The sequence below is a fragment of the Hyperoodon ampullatus genome, assembly GCF_949752795.1.
Source record: "Hyperoodon ampullatus genome assembly, chromosome: 1".
NCBI lineage: Eukaryota > Metazoa > Chordata > Mammalia > Artiodactyla > Ziphiidae > Hyperoodon > Hyperoodon ampullatus.
The window spans coordinates 21,537,741-21,555,789 of NC_136914.1; the positions used below are offsets into that span (position 1 = coordinate 21,537,741).

The window sequence follows — 18,049 nt, forward strand, 5'->3', positions numbered from 1 at the left end:
CTACATATGACATGCATTCAATAAATGTTAACTGAATTGAAGGAAAAATAAACAGAGCCTCTTTTCAGTCTTTCAGAAGTAGAAATCACTGTAAAAATGTACTTATTTGTAAACCATCACATTATTTAATGCTAAAAATACACAACTTTAAATTGAAAGTAATTCTATAGTAGGAAGAAGAGGTTCTCCCCAATGCCTGAATGTTCCGTAGTGAAAAAAAAAAAACAAAAAAACTGAGCCCATCAGCTTATCTGAATAGCATCAGATAATTGTCAATAATTAAGTGTCTACTATGTACCAGGCTTTGCAGGGGGCTTTTATAAACTGCTGTTTCATTTACTTTCCACAACAAACCTACGAAGTAAGTATATACTCATTTTACAAATTAGGAGGAACTGAGATACAGAGAGCTCAAGCGATTAATGCTCTTAACATAAAAACAAGAAAGTATAACACAAGAGAGTGCTGTATGACAGTAATAGGAAATCTGCACATTCTGTTATGACTGAGAAAAGACCTCAATCTACATGATCTGGAGAAGCTATGCTGTGTATTTTTTATTTTGTATACATTCATATACTTCTTCAGTACCTTCGCTTTCAGAGAGCAAATTCCAGAGACATACTGCAGTGCTAGTATGAAAGCATTTGCTGAAAGCTTACAAAGGTTTAAGATTTCAGTATTAATTATATCAGTACCCTAACTATGCAGTTAGAAATAAAACTTTTAGAAATATAATATTCAAAATAAATACAGACATGACAGCTTTTAAGCTGTAAGCATGAAAATTTCGTAATATGGCTATAACAAAATTGAATGCCATAAACATTTCAATGTATAGTAATTACATGCTTTAAGTATGCATGCTTAAATTTTTCCCACTTTATTTCATAAAGTAAATGTGCATTCTGCATATGCCAACTAATTGCCAGCATCCACTTTAAAAAGGGGAAAATATAACCACCACTCTATCATCTATATATGCTGAGGTTAAGTGAATACCATTAGTAATATTCTAATATTCAAAGTCTGAATAAAAAGCTTCAAACTAGGTGATTTATGCCATTTTACCTAGACATGTTTAATTCTTTCTTAACAAGAACAAAAGCTTTTTCTTGGTCAATAAAGAATTCTTCAGCCCTAATTATCTGTTTATATATCTTTCTGTGGTTAATATTATGGCATCAAATTTTTACATGTATATAAAATGGCTACAGGCATAAATCTGCAAATATATGTGGGAGAAAACACATAACTAAAAATTTAGTACAAAAGGTTACATGAGAGCACACAATGCTTAGTTACCTACATATAAATTTATAATTATTAACCAAAAATTGTGCATATATCTAAAGAAAATAAGTTAATATTCTATGTTAAATACCACTTCCCAATTACGTGTCATACATTCCCATCATTTTTGGCGTGCACCCATCATCAATTTCAGGAAGAAAAAAAGTAAGTTAGACATGTACCTCACACCCCAAATAAAAATATATTTTACTTAAATTCAATATTTAAAAATAAAAAGTAAAACATGAAACTGCAAAAAGAAAATATGAACAAAGAACACAAACAGGCAGTTCAACAGGAAAAAAAAAGAGAAAAGATGGTCAACCTCATTAATAACTAAAGACAGGTAAAATAAAGTACGCCTTTTTTTTTCATCCTAAGATTAAAAGGACAGCTGTAGCAGACTGTGGGCAAAGAGCCACTTTTAAACATTATAAATTGTTACAGTCTTTCTGGAAGGTAGTCTAAATAACACATCTCAGAATTTTAGATGTGTGTTTCTTTCAGTCCAACAACTCTTTTTCTAGGAATTTATTTACAAAACTGATGGAGAATGTTTGCTTAGGCGTACATAAAAATTTTTTAACTAAGTAAGTGCCCATTAATAAGCTATTAGACAAGTCAGGATACACTGTTATAAAGAACTGAGTAGACGTTTAGAAATAAAAAAGGTTACAAAACAGCAAAAACAGGATGATAGTCACACAAAAATATTTTGCCTACTCTTTTTTTTATTTTTTATTTTTTTTTTTTTATTATTTTTTTTTTTTGTGGTATGCGGGCCTCTCACTGTTGTGGCCTCTCCCGTTGCGGAGCACAGGCTCCGGACGCGCAGGCTCAGCAGCCATGGCTCACGGGCCCAGCCGCTCCGCGGCATATGGGATCCTCCCAGACCGGGGCACGAACCCGTATCCCCTGCATCGGCAGGCGGACTCTCAACCACTGCGCCACCAGGGAGGCCCTGCCTACTCTTATACATATATAGAGAAATGGAAGAGATAGCTAGATTCCTGACAACATCAGTAAATTCATATTTTTACCTTTTAAAGCAGGGTAAAACTTCAGATACACATTTTTGTTTTTATAACTTAGTATTCATAAATGAAAACTTTCAGAAGGCGATGCAAAAAAGATACCCTTATTGCTTAACATGCAGGATGATACTGTCTATAAAAGATTGTAATTTGTGGTAAAACCAATGTCCAACATCAAGATTTGTGGAACTGTCCAAGATGTCTTACAGGCCTTTTGTTGGTGAGACAAAGCTGTCATTCTATACATTACCTCAAAAGTGTACTATTCTAGGGGCTTCCCTGGTGGCGCAGTGGTTGAGAGTCCGCCTGCCAATGCAGGGGATGCGGGTTCGTGCCCCGGTCCGGGAAGATCCCACATGCCGCGGAGCGGCTGGGCCCGTGAGCCATGGCCGCTGAGCCTGTGCGTCCTGAGCCTGTGCTCCGCAACGGGAGAGGCCACAACAGTGAGAGGCCCGCGTACCGCAAAAAAAAAAAAAAAAAAAGTGTACTATTCTAAAGATAAGGATGACTGATATATGACTATCCTGTCCATTCTAAGAGGAAGCATGGAAGTTTACTTAAAAAAAACAAGAAAAACCTGATTTTTTCTTTCCTTGTAATTTACCACTTAACACTAAAAAAAAAAAAAAGAAATTATATCAAAGTCTAGTATAAGAATGAGAATTAAAAAAAACTCAGCTTAAGTTCAAATTTAATAAGGACTGTAAACTTCACGAGGGCAGAGGTTTTGTCCATTTTGTTCCGGCATGTACCCTCAGTGCCTAAAATAGCATCTGGCAACCAGTAGTAGGTGTACAATAAATATCTGTTAAATTAATGAATAAAGTGGAATGATATAAATTGCTCAAGAGAAAAAAGATTAGACACTGCTGTGGAATAAAGTTATTCAACAAATTTTTCATTGGAAAGATTCTGGAATACTGAGGTATTATGAAGACAAGAAAGAATATGTAAAATGCCCCAAACCATTTAGCAACTCAACAAATGTTAACTGAGCCTACCATTTTTCAGGAACTTTTACAGTAGGGATACTGTAATGAAGACACACTCAACCTTCTCCTGTACCATTTCCTACTATCAGATGGCCCTTAAGAACAAAGAAATGCTAACATGTACTATGTACTTACTATGTGCCACTCACTATAAGAAATTTAGAATAACTTTATCACTTCTTCATAACAATCTAAGAGTTTGATACAATTATCATACTATTTTCCTGCAATGGAGACAGACAGAAAAGTTAGGTCACACTGCCCAAGGTTATACAGCTAGTAAGTAAAGGAAAAGGAAGAATTGTAAGATTTGGTTATGAATGAGAGATCATGTGGATAAAATATCATCATCTTTGGATCCACTCCAATACAATCCATTTAGGGGGGTAAATATGAGGTAGATAATTGTTGAAGAAAGATGATGGGCCCATAAGAACACATTACAGTGTTTTCTATTTTTGTATAACTACCTACTTAGATAAACGTGCGCGCATTCACACTGTCGATGGATGCATAAATTGGCAGAACTTTTAAAATTAACACTGAAGTGCATGTTCAATTTTAAAATGTGCATACCCTTTGATTCAGCATCCTAGTTTGAAGTTCAGCCTATAGAAATAATAACAAAGATTTACTTACAAGGCTATTTACTTTTGTACTATAGTTAATGAAATAATGTAACCATAAATGCTAATTAACAGAGAAACAGTTAATAAACTAATCCTATGAGTAGTCACAGAGGAATGTTATGGAGGCATTTTTTCATTAGATAAATCTGATTGCACTGACAAGTTATCCATGGTAAATCATCATATGATTTTTCTTAAAATGCAAACCAATACTATAATCATATTTTGTAATCTAATGTGTGTGTGTGTTGTATAATAGTGTGTAGGTTTGCTTTCACTCCTTAAATACTTTATTTGGTAGTGAGATTATAGGTTATTTTTACTTGTTTGGTATGTAGAAAAAAAATCTAGATAGCGTTTACTAAAAAAAACTGGAGGTGTTTTTTATAATGCAAGCTCCTTTAAATGTATTTTTGTATTCTAAGCCTGGATTACAGAGTAAATATTTACTAAATGTAGGAATGCTGATTACCAGCTAGGACATTCCTCAAGACATTATGTTCCTGATTCAGATTTATGTAAATAAAACTATAATGCAATTAGAAAGGACACTTAAGAAAGAACACATACCTCCCAAAACTTCACTGATATGAGATTTGATCTGTAGAGAACAAGCAAAATTACCAATGAAAAAACTGCCCCCTTCCCTTTTTTGGGGAAAAAAAATCAACCCAGAAAATCCAGTTCCCAAGTAGCTGTATGACCTCAGGTAATTCCCTTAATTTTTTTTTTTTAAACCTTCTTAATCTTCACAATTTTCATCTAAAAACCCTGAAGCTGTTAATACCTCCTAAGGTTCCTATAAGAATTCATGAAGGAGCTTGGTAAATTAAAGAGTAATATTAAAATGAAAAGATATTTATTATATAACTAGTTAAGTCAGCATGGCTTGAAACTAAGTCAGGCATACCTGCATCACCAAACATCAGCAAGGCAGCAGCAATTGCTCCATCCATAGTGCTCGTTGATTCAATTAACTAACAAAATGAGAGAAGATTAATGTTTTAAAAATAATACTTTAAGAATTATTTTGCAAAGTTACCAAATATTAAAGAACGAATATATTAAATATACAGAGTGGAGAAATATATACATATTAGCTTAAGTTCATTAAATCCTATGATAAATTTTCAGAAAATCTGGTTTATCTAAAAAGTCTGAACTTACCTAAGCATATCTTAAAATATATTAGATTTACTTATCACCACTTTAAAGCAAAAAATAAAACACAGTCTATGTACAGTGTATTCAAGGTTTTGTTATTTTAATTGCAAGGCTGTGCACTAAAGTCTCAAAAACTTCCTACCTATGAGTGGGTCCAGGCACTGTGTGTGTGTGTGTGTGTGTGTGTGTGTGTGAGTGAGAGAGAGAGAGAGAGAGAGAGAGAGAGAGAGAGAGAGAGGGAGGGAGGGAGGGAGGGAGAGAGAGAGAGAGAAAGGGAAGGAGAGGGAAAGAGAGAGGGAGAGAAAGGAAGGGAAGGAGACGGAAAGAGAGAGGGAGAAGGACAGAGGGAGGGAAGGAGGGAGAGAGAGAGAGACACTGACAGACATTTAAAAGAAACCACAATTCTGGTATAATTTTTTTTAAATCTAATACTTCTTGAGTGGGATAAAGGACTCTTGAAATTTGCTCTATTTCTAAATTGCTCTAAATTGCTTGAATTTGTTCAAGAACATATTAATATATGGCTTACATAATTAACAGTTTCAAAATACTATTTTTTTATACTGTTCTGTAACATTTTGGATTTCAGAAAAAACTAAATATCCCATATTTTTCTCTTGTTATAGTTTCCTGTATTTCCAATGAGCTACTTGTTTCAAAAAGATCTCACTTTTTAAAATAAGCTATTTTTGTATTAAATTAAATAGCCTCAAAACAAATTGATAATGCTCTTTTCTATACTAGTTTTCCTTATCTTGGATCATCAGATATCCTGTAAGCCCCTCTTCATTTTCAAAATAGTCAAAGCATATTCTTATCAAGCCTAGGACTAAATTTATATTTTATAACTTCTTAAATTATTTTATGTGGGTCTAAAAGCCTTTGTAGAGTAACCTATGTCACCTTTAAATCTTTTGAGATGATGGGAGATCACTTGAAATCCAGATTACTTCAAGAGAGTGCTGTTTTGAGCAAGTGATAGGCTAAATTCCCAAAATTTCAGATACTACTGAAATATACATACAAAGTTCACCTATTAATACCAATTCTATTTTTCCACTGTAATTATAAAATTAGAGATAAATGTTTCTATAGGAAATAAATCCCTTTGAACTACCTGAAAAACTGGCAATCAAGCTAAAGTATTTTTAAACTGAGATTTGTTTCTTTACGTTGAGTATTTTACTACTCCATCATGTTTATTCTGCTGAAAGTTCTTTCCAACGCTTTGAGGTGTTGCTACTAGTGGCTACATCCGTTCCTTCTTTTTCTAGGAAAAAACCCCATTGGGAGGCAAATTATGCTACTAGAAGGGGAAAATGTAGACCCAAGATACCATTAAAGTTTCATTTAGCTAACAGTAAGAAGGTATCAAAATGATCTGGGAAAAAAAGATTCATATTAAATATACCAGAGAACAAAGGAAGAATATAATCTACACTTAAAGAGTTCAAACTAGCAGGCCTAGGACCATTTTTGGTTCAAACATGTTTCGCTTGACCTGAACGGTATTTCTGGTTTTGTCTTTCTTTAGTTACCATAAAAAGGAATGAAGTTCCGATACAACATGAAAGAACCTCAGAACCTTATACTAAGTGCAAGAAGTCAGTCATAAAAGATCACACATTCTATGTTCCCACTTATATGAAATGTCCAGAATAGGCAAATCTATAAAGACAGAAATTAGTGGTTGTCTAGGACTGGGGGAGGGAAATGGAGAGTGACTGCTAATAGGTACAAGGTTTCTTTCTGGAATGATTAAAATGTTCTAAAATTAGATTATGGTGATGGTTGCACAACTCTGTAAATATACTAAAACCCAATAAAGTATACACTTTAAATAGGTGATCTTTACGGCATGTAAATTGTATCTCAATAAAGCTGTTAAATTGATGATCAACACCAAATAAAAATCTAGCCTTCTCACTTTATTTGAAAATCTGAATTATTCGATAAAAACAGGCTGTCATTGATTTCACATGGTCATATCTTACCGAAGCTAAGGAGCAGCTACCCCTCTTAGAAAGGGTATGTGCCAATGTCCACCACTTCAGAGTTACCTGCCAAGCCCACACAGATATGGTACCTCCTATGCCTCAGCTTGGGGAAGGGGAATTGTCGGGGGTGGTGGGGTGGTGGTGATGATAAATACAAAGGGGAAAAAACTATGCACCTATAATTAAATGATTCTCCGAAGATCATTCAATTACTAAGTGGCAGAGCTAGGGATAATTTACTAACCTTCAGAGATTTATTCTCTATCTAAAACTTAATGGAATGGTGAGTTTTTATTTGCTCTTATAATAAGACATAGATACCTATAACAGTCCAACTACAGCCACTTATTTTGTTTCTATAGTTCAATCAATATTTCTCGGCAAGGGTGCTATTGGCAGGCAATTCTTCTGTTATGCAGGACTGTCCTCAGTATTGTAGGGTGTTTAGCATCCCTGGTCACATGCACTAAATGTGAATAGCAACTCCTTGTTATTTTGGGGGAAAAAAAGAAAAAAAGCCCCCTGACACTTCTGAGTTTCTAGTGAGAGGTGGGGGGAGGAAGGCTGTCCCCATTTTAGAACCATTCAAACACAAAAAACTTCACAACGTATGTGAGATACAGAGAAGCCCAGATTATACTATTTATAGGTGAATAAACCTCAGCTACTATAAGACTCAACAAGTAAATCTCTGGCATTTGCCTTTATTAAATATTAAAGTTAATAATTATCTTCAAACATAAGATATCTTTAGAAAAATGACTATCCACTAAATACAGCGCTGGATATAGGAGACATTTTAATCATCAATACAACTATAATAACCAATTACTATAAAGGAGTATAACCTTAAGTAAATCACTGTCACTTCTCTGTGGAAAAAGTTCCTTCAAGGTCTGAAGTTTAGCATCTTTAAGGTCTTCCAATTCCGAAAGGTCTTCCAACTCTGAAATCTCATTATTATTTCTACCTGCCATGGTAGGAAGGCCTTGGGACTCTTCATCTTCCGATGGCTCAGAACTGAAAATATTTTCAGAGGGAAAAAAACAGTTTTAATGTATTACTAAAGTGACTTCATTATAATTGTATATATGTGTATATATAAAATACAGTATATTTGCAGTTCTTTTCTTTTCTTTTTTTTTTTTTTTTTTTGCGGTACGTGGGCCTCTCACTGTTGTGGCCTCTCCCGTTGCGGAGCACAGGCCCCGGACGCGCAGGCTCAGCGGCCATGGCTCACGGGCCCAGCCGCTCCGCGGCATGTGGGATCTTCCCGGACCAGGGCATGAACCCGTGTCCCCTGCATTGGTCAGCGGACTCTCAACTGCTGCGCCACCAGGGAAGACCTGCAGTTCTTTTCAATAATAAATGCAATCTATACCTGTCAAAGATTAAAACGACTTTTTTCATTTCAGTACAGTTGTGCATATAAATCTACATTCCCAAAGTCAGCATACTTTGAACGTATCTCAAATTATCTGGCCTGGGATAGAAAAGAACAGCAAAAACCTGCACTTATTTTGTTAAGATCCATACTCATCCATTGCACACCCACTTTCTCTTTCCTACTTTTTCACCTGTACCCTGAATAAAAGATGAGTGTTGTCATGTTGCTCCCGAGAAATTCTGAAGCATACACTAGTACAAAGATAAAAGAATTTTCATACCCTAGCTAGGTGATCAGAATCTAAGTGCTAGAATCGGAATGGCCCCATTCAATATCAGACTGTCTACCAGGAACAAAACACTTCTTCCACAGATGGGGAGCATTTATTTTATATAAGGCTTCATGCAACAACTAAATTAATCTCATTACATTTCACTCCATATGTTAATCCTATATAAAAGACATTGTGCGCCAAATTTCACTCGTGTATTTCCAAACAAAAAAAAAAATCTCATTTTGAAATTTTGATTTTCTACCACAGTAAGCATTCTGAAGATCAAAAAGCAGAAGTATAACAAATGGGCAGAAGTTATAAAAATCAAAGAAAGAAATATAGTTAAGTATATCCCTAGTGCCAGAGAATGCAGACTTTGCTATGCAGCTAATTCTATTTTTGGACAGCTCTCTTAGACACATATCCAGGACCTGTATTTTAATAACTTCTCTATACTTTATTCATGTTAGTTCAGCTGTACCTGTTAGGGCACTGGTTATGCCTAAGAATCCCCTGAAAACATATAAAAACAGATTGTGAAGGATGAGGGATATGTATTTTAACAAGATTCTAGGCTGACTTCTTGAACCTTGCTCTGAAAAACCGTTCTAAAGCAACAAGGTAAAATAAATCTCTTCTTTTAACACCCCGTCTGGCCTTCAATATTTGAAGACAATTACATGTATCTCCCTTTCCATTACACCCAGACTTTTCATTCCTTATGTACTCATCTCTAAATTTTCACTCTGCCTCACTACATTCACGCTCCCTAACTGATTCTGTGTCTTAGTTCACTGAGAACATGAAAGCTTTCAGGTTTGAATCCTTTTCCATTCCTGTACTGGATAACCACTTTAAAGGTCCTGCTCTTCTCACCATCACAACCTTAACCAAGTGATCAGATTCATCACCATTCCATGGGACAAACTTAGGTGCCCTTGATGTAGTGAGTCTTCATGTTGACAATGAATCTTATCATGCCTTGGACTTAATGCCCAATTTATAGGAAATACAAATAACAGAGGAATAAATTCCAATACCATCATGAAGAAACAATCAGAAAAGTCTATTTTGTCTAGAAGACTTGATCTCTTCAATAAGTTAAAATCCTTAAAAAAGAGGAGAGGAGGGGACTGGACTATTTTAAGATCAAAAGATAGTTAAGAGTCATGACATCCAAACGCAGTAAATGTACCTTATTTGGATTCTGTTTTGAAAAACTAGCTACAAAACACACGAAATCTGAATATAAATTGCGAATTAGATGATGTGGAGAACTGTTCACTGATAATAGTACTTGTTTTTTGGAAGTGGGATGTACAGCAAGTATTAAGGGAAGAAATGCTGGGGTATCTTTAATTTACTTTAAAATACTTCAGCTAATAATAATAATTAATGAAATAATGAAACAAGGGAAAACATTAAAAATTGTTAAAGGTAGGTGGTATATGTAAGTGTTCATTAGCTATTATTTTATTTTCTTATACGACTGAAGCTTTAAAAATAAAAGAAAAAAATCTACAACAACAAGAATGACCCTTTTGTGTTCTTTTATCTGGTCTCAGATCAAGTTACTCCCTTCTGTTGAAGTCCCTTCTCAGTGCTAAGGGATTCATTCTAGCCCTTTGTACTTCCCTACAGGGCCCTGCTGAACTGTCTACCCTCTTCTCTCCTGAATCTTTTCTCTCCTTAAGCTCTTCCTCCCAAGCCTACAATGCACTCAAGACTGCATTTCATTCAGTGTGCCAGGGGTTCTAGGCACTGTGGACACGGCAGTGAAATAAGCAGACACTCCTCTCCTTCACAGTTTTATAAGGCTGACTTTCTATTTCAGCGTTTCCTATATTGTTCTCAACTTACTGGTTTATATCTTCCGCCCCGTCACTTTGGTGAAACTGTCCTAAGGGCAATAATACCCTCTAAAATGTCAAACGTGATTTAAAAACACAAACCAGAACACCCCGAACCTTTCACTGGTTGTCTTCTCCTCTGTGTTCCCATCACTGTTGCTCTTTGAAAAGGCAGCCCTACCCTAACCCTCACCCCAGGGGTTCTGCAGCATCATTACTTCTGATTTTCCCTTGATCTCTTAGCCTGTCCTTAATCTCTGTAGAAGGTTTTCTTCCTTTTTTCCCCTCCTTGAACTGCCAGTATTACCCAGGATTCCGTCTTCAGCTCCTTCTTGTCTATTAATGCTTCCTGAGAGATTGCAGCAATTGCCAGAGTTTCTATCATCTATATCAGTGGTTCTCAAGAGGGGGGCAATTTTGCCCCCAGAGGACATTTGGCAATGTCTAGAGACATTTTTGATTGTCTTGACTAGAGAGGTGCTACTGGCATCTAGCCGGTAGAGATCAGGGATTCTGCTGAATATCCTACAACGTACAGGACAGCCCCTCACAACAAAGAACTACCTGGTCCAAAAGGTCAACAGTGTCAAGGTTAAGAAATCCTGATAACCAAAAAGGCCCGTGCATGGGTACTGACGGTAACTGTGGAACGTGCACACAATGCAGTATTATGGAGTTGTGAAAAAGAATACAGATTTTTATGAGCTGACATGATTTCCAGGATATATATATACTGCTAAGTTAACAAAAGAGAGAATAAATGTACATATATATCTATACATACACAATACAAGACACAGTGCTATCTTCTGTGTAGGAAACAAGAAGAAAAGATAAACGAAAGAAAAACAAATTATGACTAGAAACTAAACAAACTGGTTGGTTCTGAGGGAGGAGGAAGGGGTCGGAAGGAGAAGGACAGAAAGTTAATACTTCTCTAAGCACATTGCACATGAGTTTTAATTTTTGGAACTATGTTAATATTTTAAATATTTGAAAGTAAAATTTTTTTAAAAAGGGACAAGGGAAAAACCCTACAAGGAATACAAACAGAAATTAATGAACTGAACTATATTTCAAGTGAATAAAAAAGAAAAATTTAAATAAATAAGCCAAGTACTGTAACGATATACCCTCATCTAAAGACAAAATAAAACTTATAAACAAATCTTAAACTCCTAGTGAGCTTAATGGTCAAGAAGCACGATTACAGCAATTCTGAAACTATTTTATGTACGTTGAGTGATTGAACAAATTAGCAAATATAATGATATTGGTGGAAGCAGAGTTCTCACTGTCAGAGAAAGAAATATAGAGAAGAGGCAAGGAGGAGCCTTGTAGTAGTAGATTAGAATGAAATATATTATTATAAACTCATGATTTAAAAAACAAACAAACAAACAACATTCTCTTGTTCTCTTATATCCTAGCCCATTCTTGCTAAAAGGGCAATGACATACCACTGCTTCACCCAATAGCAAAGAAAGGACACAACTAGTCCACACATTTCCAAATACCATTCCTTTAAAAAGGAACCAGTGCTACTTGGAGAAATGGCTAATTCTAATTTCAGGCTTGGAGTAGGGAAAACACTAGTCTGCAACATCTTGCGCCAGAAGGGAAAGGCTCAAAAAATGATAGGAACCTCTCAAAACCAGAGGCTATGTAAAGGGGCCCTCACCTGCCCAAACTGAGCAATTTCAGCATCAAAATGAGTAATTAGTAGTAGATTATAATCAGTTGAGCAAAAAAGCACCTATAATTCCATTTTTGTATTTACTGTGCTCAATAAATATATGAATAAGTAAGGAGAAAAGGGAAAACTATCTATAGTAGAATAGCAAATAATGAAAGTATAAATTCTAGAATGCTAGTTAGAATACCACATTTCACAACTACCAGTGTAATAACGGATTCAGGCAAGAATCATCAACAGATGCTACAACTATTGAAGGGAAGTCTGCTAAGGAAGAGGATCCTTACCCAGTCTTAAAGTATCTCATCAGAGATTACTTAATCATTAAAACGGGAAAACGGTTAACTTTATAGGAGAAACCTGGCAGCCTTCTGAGTGGTTAAATTCACTTCACCAATAATGAGACAAACTGGTTATCAGTGTGCCTCCTAACATAACACACTGAGGAGGACACAAAATCATTTATGTAACTCTTATCACTTAACCTAAATTTAATCATGAAGAAACAACAGGGGTTCAGAAATTGAGAGACATCCTAAAAAACCTGGCCTGTTACCTTCAAAGGCCAATTATCATGAGAATCAAAAAGGCTGAGAAACTTTCAGATTAAACGAGACTAAAGACACATGAAAAACTAAACCCAATGTATGATGCTGGAAAAAACTTTACTATGAAGTATTGCTCAAAATATGATCCATGGACTAACTGCTAGTCCTCGAAATGAAACTGTTTGTTATCTGTCCATGACAGGAACTTAAAACAGAAGGAAAAACAACTACATTGCTAAGCACATTGCTTAGTTCAGTTTTTTTTTTTTTCTTTTCATTACAAGACTTTCTTGGTGAAGGAATGAGTACATTGATTTACATTCTAGGGCACATTCCTTACTGATAAACCAGTACTCTGAGTAGCACTACTATAAAGAACATTATTGGGATAACTGGTAAAATTTAACTACGGACTATATATTAGATGATATTACTGGACCAACGTTAATCAGTATTTGTGAATTTGAAATGCTGCTTTTGGAGGGAATTCCCTGGCGGTCCAAAGGACTCAGAGCTTTCACTCATGGGGCCCAGCTTCAATTCCCGGTCGGGGAACTAAGATCCTGCAAGCCACGAGGTGTGGCCAAAAATAAATAAATAAAAATAAAATTAAAAAAAAAAAAAGAAATACTACTCTTGTTATGTAAGAGAATGACCTTGTTCTTAGGAGATAAACGTGAAATTATTAGAGGCAAAGGTTTCAGTAATAATTCTAATTATTATTTTATGAAGAAGGTGACAAGCAAAGGTGGGGAAATGTTAACAATGGGTGAATCTTAATCTTTTTAAAAGGATGTGGAAATTGATTATTCTTGCAACTTTTCCGTAAATTTAAATTCTTTTCAAAATAAAAAGTAAAATTTGGAGTGCTAATATATCAGTTTTCCTCAGGATTTACCGCACAGGATCATCGCTATTTTTTGTTTCAGAGTGAAGTTCAGGATAAAGGCATGTTCATCAGGGCTTATGTACACAGAGAAGTTCATTTCAAGAGGAAATCCTCATCTTGGGAGTGGACAGTGTTAACCTCTTGCGCCTCTGCCACACTTTCTTCACTTAGCTTCTGATCACACAGCCTTCTGACTTTTTTCTTACCTCAATGACTGCTCCTTCTTAAGAGTCTCCTGTAAGTTTCTTCTCATCTCCTGTTCCTAAAATCCGGAGTTCTCCTGGCCTAAGCCCTTCAACTAAGAGATCTTCTGTTTTCCAGCTACACTAGTGTCTCTTACTGATTTCATCTAATCATGTACCTCTTAATATCAAGTATCCTGACCACTCATAAATTCAGACGTGGAACCTTGACCTCTCTCCAGAACCCGAATGTCACAAATCCAACTGCCTACCTGACAAGCCCACTTTGGATGCCTAAGAGTCTCCTCAATCACAGCACGTCCGAGACGGAGCTGCTGATCTTTCCTTCAAGAGGCGCTCCCCCACTGCACCCAAGGCAGCATTCCTCATCCCAGTTAGGCTTGGCTCCATCCTTCCAGTTGCTCAGGTCAAATATCTTAGGGTCATCCCTGACTCCCTTCTCTCCCATTCCATTTGAAATCCATCAATAAATCCCCTCTGCTCTACCTTCAGAGTATATTTAGAATCTAACCACTTATTATTCACTCCCATAGCTACTAGCATGGTTTAAGCTTCCACCATCTTTTGCCTTGGTTATTACAACAACATTCATCTTCTACTACGACTCCCCTACAGCCTTAAGAACTTTTAAACGTATAGATCAGATCATTTTACTCCTCTGCTCAATATGTTCCTTTAGCTTCCCATCTTGTTCAGAATAAAAGCCAAATAGCCTACGGGCTTAACATGATAAAGCTCTTTCCCTATCCCACTCCTCACCTTCTGACCTTAGGTGCTTCACTTCGCATCATTAGCCACCACTACCCCCAACCGCCCCCACCCACTTTCCTCAAAAACAGGCAAAATACTACTTCAGGGTCATTAAACAGGCTACTCCCAATGCCCCTCCCACCATATCCACATGGTTCCCTTTCTTAGCTCCTTCAAGTCTTTGCTCAAGCATCATCTTCTTAATGAAGCCTTTTCCAACCATGTGCTTTAGAAACCATGCCCTCACCCCGGCCCCAAACCCTGTATTTCCCTTCCTGTTTGCCCATCATATGTATTATTTGACATACTGCATTTTTAATTTATTTACTGTTTTTCTATCTAACATACAAAGCTCCATGCTAGCTCAATGAATGTGTCCCAAAAATGTAAAATTATTTGACTCTAGGATTCAAGAACAAATCAGAAAGCAGTTACAGGGGATTGAAGGTACTTGTGAAAATAATTTCTCTATCTATGGAGAATGAAAAACTTAAATATTTGCTCTCACTGAACTTTTCATTGAAAATCAGAACCATGGGAGTTCCCTGGTGGTCCAGTACTTAGGACTTGGTGCTTTTACTGCTGTGGCCTGGGTTCACTCCCTGGTTGGGGAACTAAGATCCCACAGTGCATGGCCCAGCTGGAAAAAAAAAAAATCAGTTATCCAGAGTCTCTCTCTCTCTCTCACTCACACACTCACACACACACACACACCCACACACCCACGCACATCTCTCTACATCTCTTAAGTTAGGGAAAAATGATGAAGATGCAGTCAGGAAAAGGCAAAAAAGGGGGGAAGTCATCAAAAATTTTCAGTTTAAGTAACTTTTTCTCAAAAAAAGTCTTATACATGCAAATATAATGAATCTATTAAGTTGCTTACACTATAATCACTGTGTCTTTGATGAATTTTTTCTCTTGAACTGTACTGGAGCAATCTGGGGAAACAACATCTTCACTATCTGAAGACAAATCAATATATTGAATTCCTCTTTGATTCTTGAAATATGATATACTTGATTTTCTTTCATTTTCTGGGGTTTCTGGAACACTAGAATCTTCTGCAAAAGAGAAAAAGCAGAAAGGGATTTTGAATAACTTGAAAATAAAGCAAATTTGTTTTTGATAATTACAAATCATGTGCTAAAAATCTTTAGCTTCATTCACTGTTTCCATCCTAAAACCAAAAATCCCTCCCAAGTTTTAAAGAAAAAATTAATAGTCAACCAGGGGTGGCATTAAATGATTTTCCAATTCACAGGTTACTTACTAGCAAGAACTTAGTGGACGCTGCAAAACAGGTTTGTATTTTATATTTTAACCCTTTTCTCTCTGTGCTTTTGCTTCCTAGTACCCAGTTCTTGCCTAAGAGAACATGGACACTAGAGCCCAAACAACTTGAATTTCAATCCCATCTCTCAGCTAAGTTACGTAACCTCTCTAAGTCTCTGCATCCTCAGATGTAAAATAGAGATGCCAATAATCACATGGCTAATGTGCACATAAAATCAGAAGACATGTATTAAGCACTTAGTTCAGTAATTGGCACACAGCCAGTATTCAACAAACATTAGCTCTTACACAAATGTTGGTGTTATGGACAAAATTATGTCCCCTCCGAAATTCCTATGTTGAAGTTCCAACCCCCAGTACCTCAGAATGTAATGTATTTAGAGATAGGTCCTTCATAGAGGTGACTAACTTAAAATGAGGCAGTTAGGTTAGTGACCTAATCCAAAAGGACTGATGTCCTTATAAGAGACACCAAGGATGTGTGTGCATGGAGGAAAGGTGATGTGAGCACACAGCGAGAAGGCGGCCACCTGCAGCCCAAGGAGAAAGGCCTTACAAGAAACTGAACCAGCCAACACTTTCATCTTGGACTTCTAACTTCCAGATATGGGAGAAAATAAACGTCTGCTGGTTAAGCCACTCAGTCTGTGGTATTTTGTTATGGGAGCCCTCACAAACTAATGAAGTTGGCATCACCCGTCTATGTAAAACAAATGAGTATAGTATTCTATTGAGGTCTCCTCTCTTCAAAGGGCTGAGTTCTAAAATTATTCTCCGTTATACACTTGAGGAGAGATCAGATTTAAGAAATTCATATTAAAGTAAAAGTAGTCAGTGCCTTGATTTAGTGAATACCATCACCCCTCAGTATCTGTGAGGTTTGAGGGGACTGGTTCCAGGACTTCCCTGCCCCCCACACCAAAACTGGGGGATGCTCAAGTCCCCCCTAAAACTCTTGGCCTCGCCCCCCATTAACTGTCATGAAATGATAACTATCATTATCATAAGGCTCCTGAGTCATATTTGTAAATAACATTAACCAAGGCCTATATAACCAATCGCCTGGAGTGAACTAAAAAATACTTTACTTCCTGCAATGAAGTCCTAGCAACATTACTGAAAAGCAAATCACAAAATTGTTCCAAAAGAACAATTTTATAAATGTTGAGTGTGCCTTAGGTGAAAAACTCTGCTCTGGAACAAATCACAGCTATGTTAACTGTCATATGTATGGAGACATTTACAAGTTCTGATAATTATGTAAAGTAATAAAATTATAGTCCAATTCCTGTAAAATAAGTATAAAGGTACTAGGGACGCTGCTTTTACATAGTATTCCTGATACGTCACAAATCACACATAAAACTAAGAACTTAGATCTTTACTATATCAAAAATTTGACCTAAACTTAATGCATATCATTTTAACAGTTTAACAAAAGTGTCCTGCTTTCTTATACTTGAAAAGGGCTTTCGCAAAACGATTTGGATTGTCTACTTTTCTTTAAAAAGCTTCTTTACTCAGGGACTTCCCTGGTGGCACAGTGGTTAAGAATCCGCCTGCCAATGCAGGGGACACGGGTTTGATCCCTGGTCCGGGAAGATCCTACATGTCGCGGAGCAACTAAACCTGTGTGCCACAACTACTGAGCCTGCACTCCAGAGCCCGCGAGCCACAACTACTGAAGCCCAGGCACCCTAGAACCCGCGTGCCGCAACTACTGAGCCTGCATGCCTCAATTACTGAGCCCATGTGCTGCAACTACTGAAGCCCATGCACCCTAGAGCCTGTGCTCCGCAACTAGAGAGGCCACTGCAATGAGAAGCCCATGCACTGCAGTGAAGAGTAGATCCTGCTCGCCGCAACTAGAGAAAGCCCACGCACAGCAATGAAGACCCAATGCAGCCAAAAAAAAAAAAAAGCTTTTCAAACTGGCCATTTAAATGTATTACTGCATGGTGGGGGGTGTCTAAAAATTCTATTAATGAGTACTAGGAGAACTAGAGTTTCTTGAACTAGATTGTATATTCATCTTATTAAAAACTAC

The 18,049-nt window shown here is 36.6% G+C and overlaps 1 protein-coding gene across 4 annotated transcripts in view; it reads right to left on the reverse strand.

Moving 5' to 3' along the window:
• Positions 1–18,049, reverse strand: part of SMARCAD1 (SNF2 related chromatin remodeling ATPase with DExD box 1) — a gene marked incomplete at both ends in the record, with an annotated part of 70,149 nt that overhangs the window by 38,260 nt on the left and 13,840 nt on the right. For 3 of the 4 annotated variants that reach the window (XM_079703254.1, XM_079703252.1, XM_079703251.1), the window contains 3 exons: positions 4,859–4,925; positions 7,958–8,129; positions 15,593–15,770. In XM_079703254.1, the coding sequence (XP_079559380.1) occupies positions 4,859–4,925; positions 7,958–8,129; positions 15,593–15,770 (417 nt within the window). The remainder of the gene's footprint in view (positions 1–4,858; positions 4,926–7,957; positions 8,130–15,592; positions 15,771–18,049) is intronic. The other variant, XM_079703253.1, reaches the window with a different exon arrangement.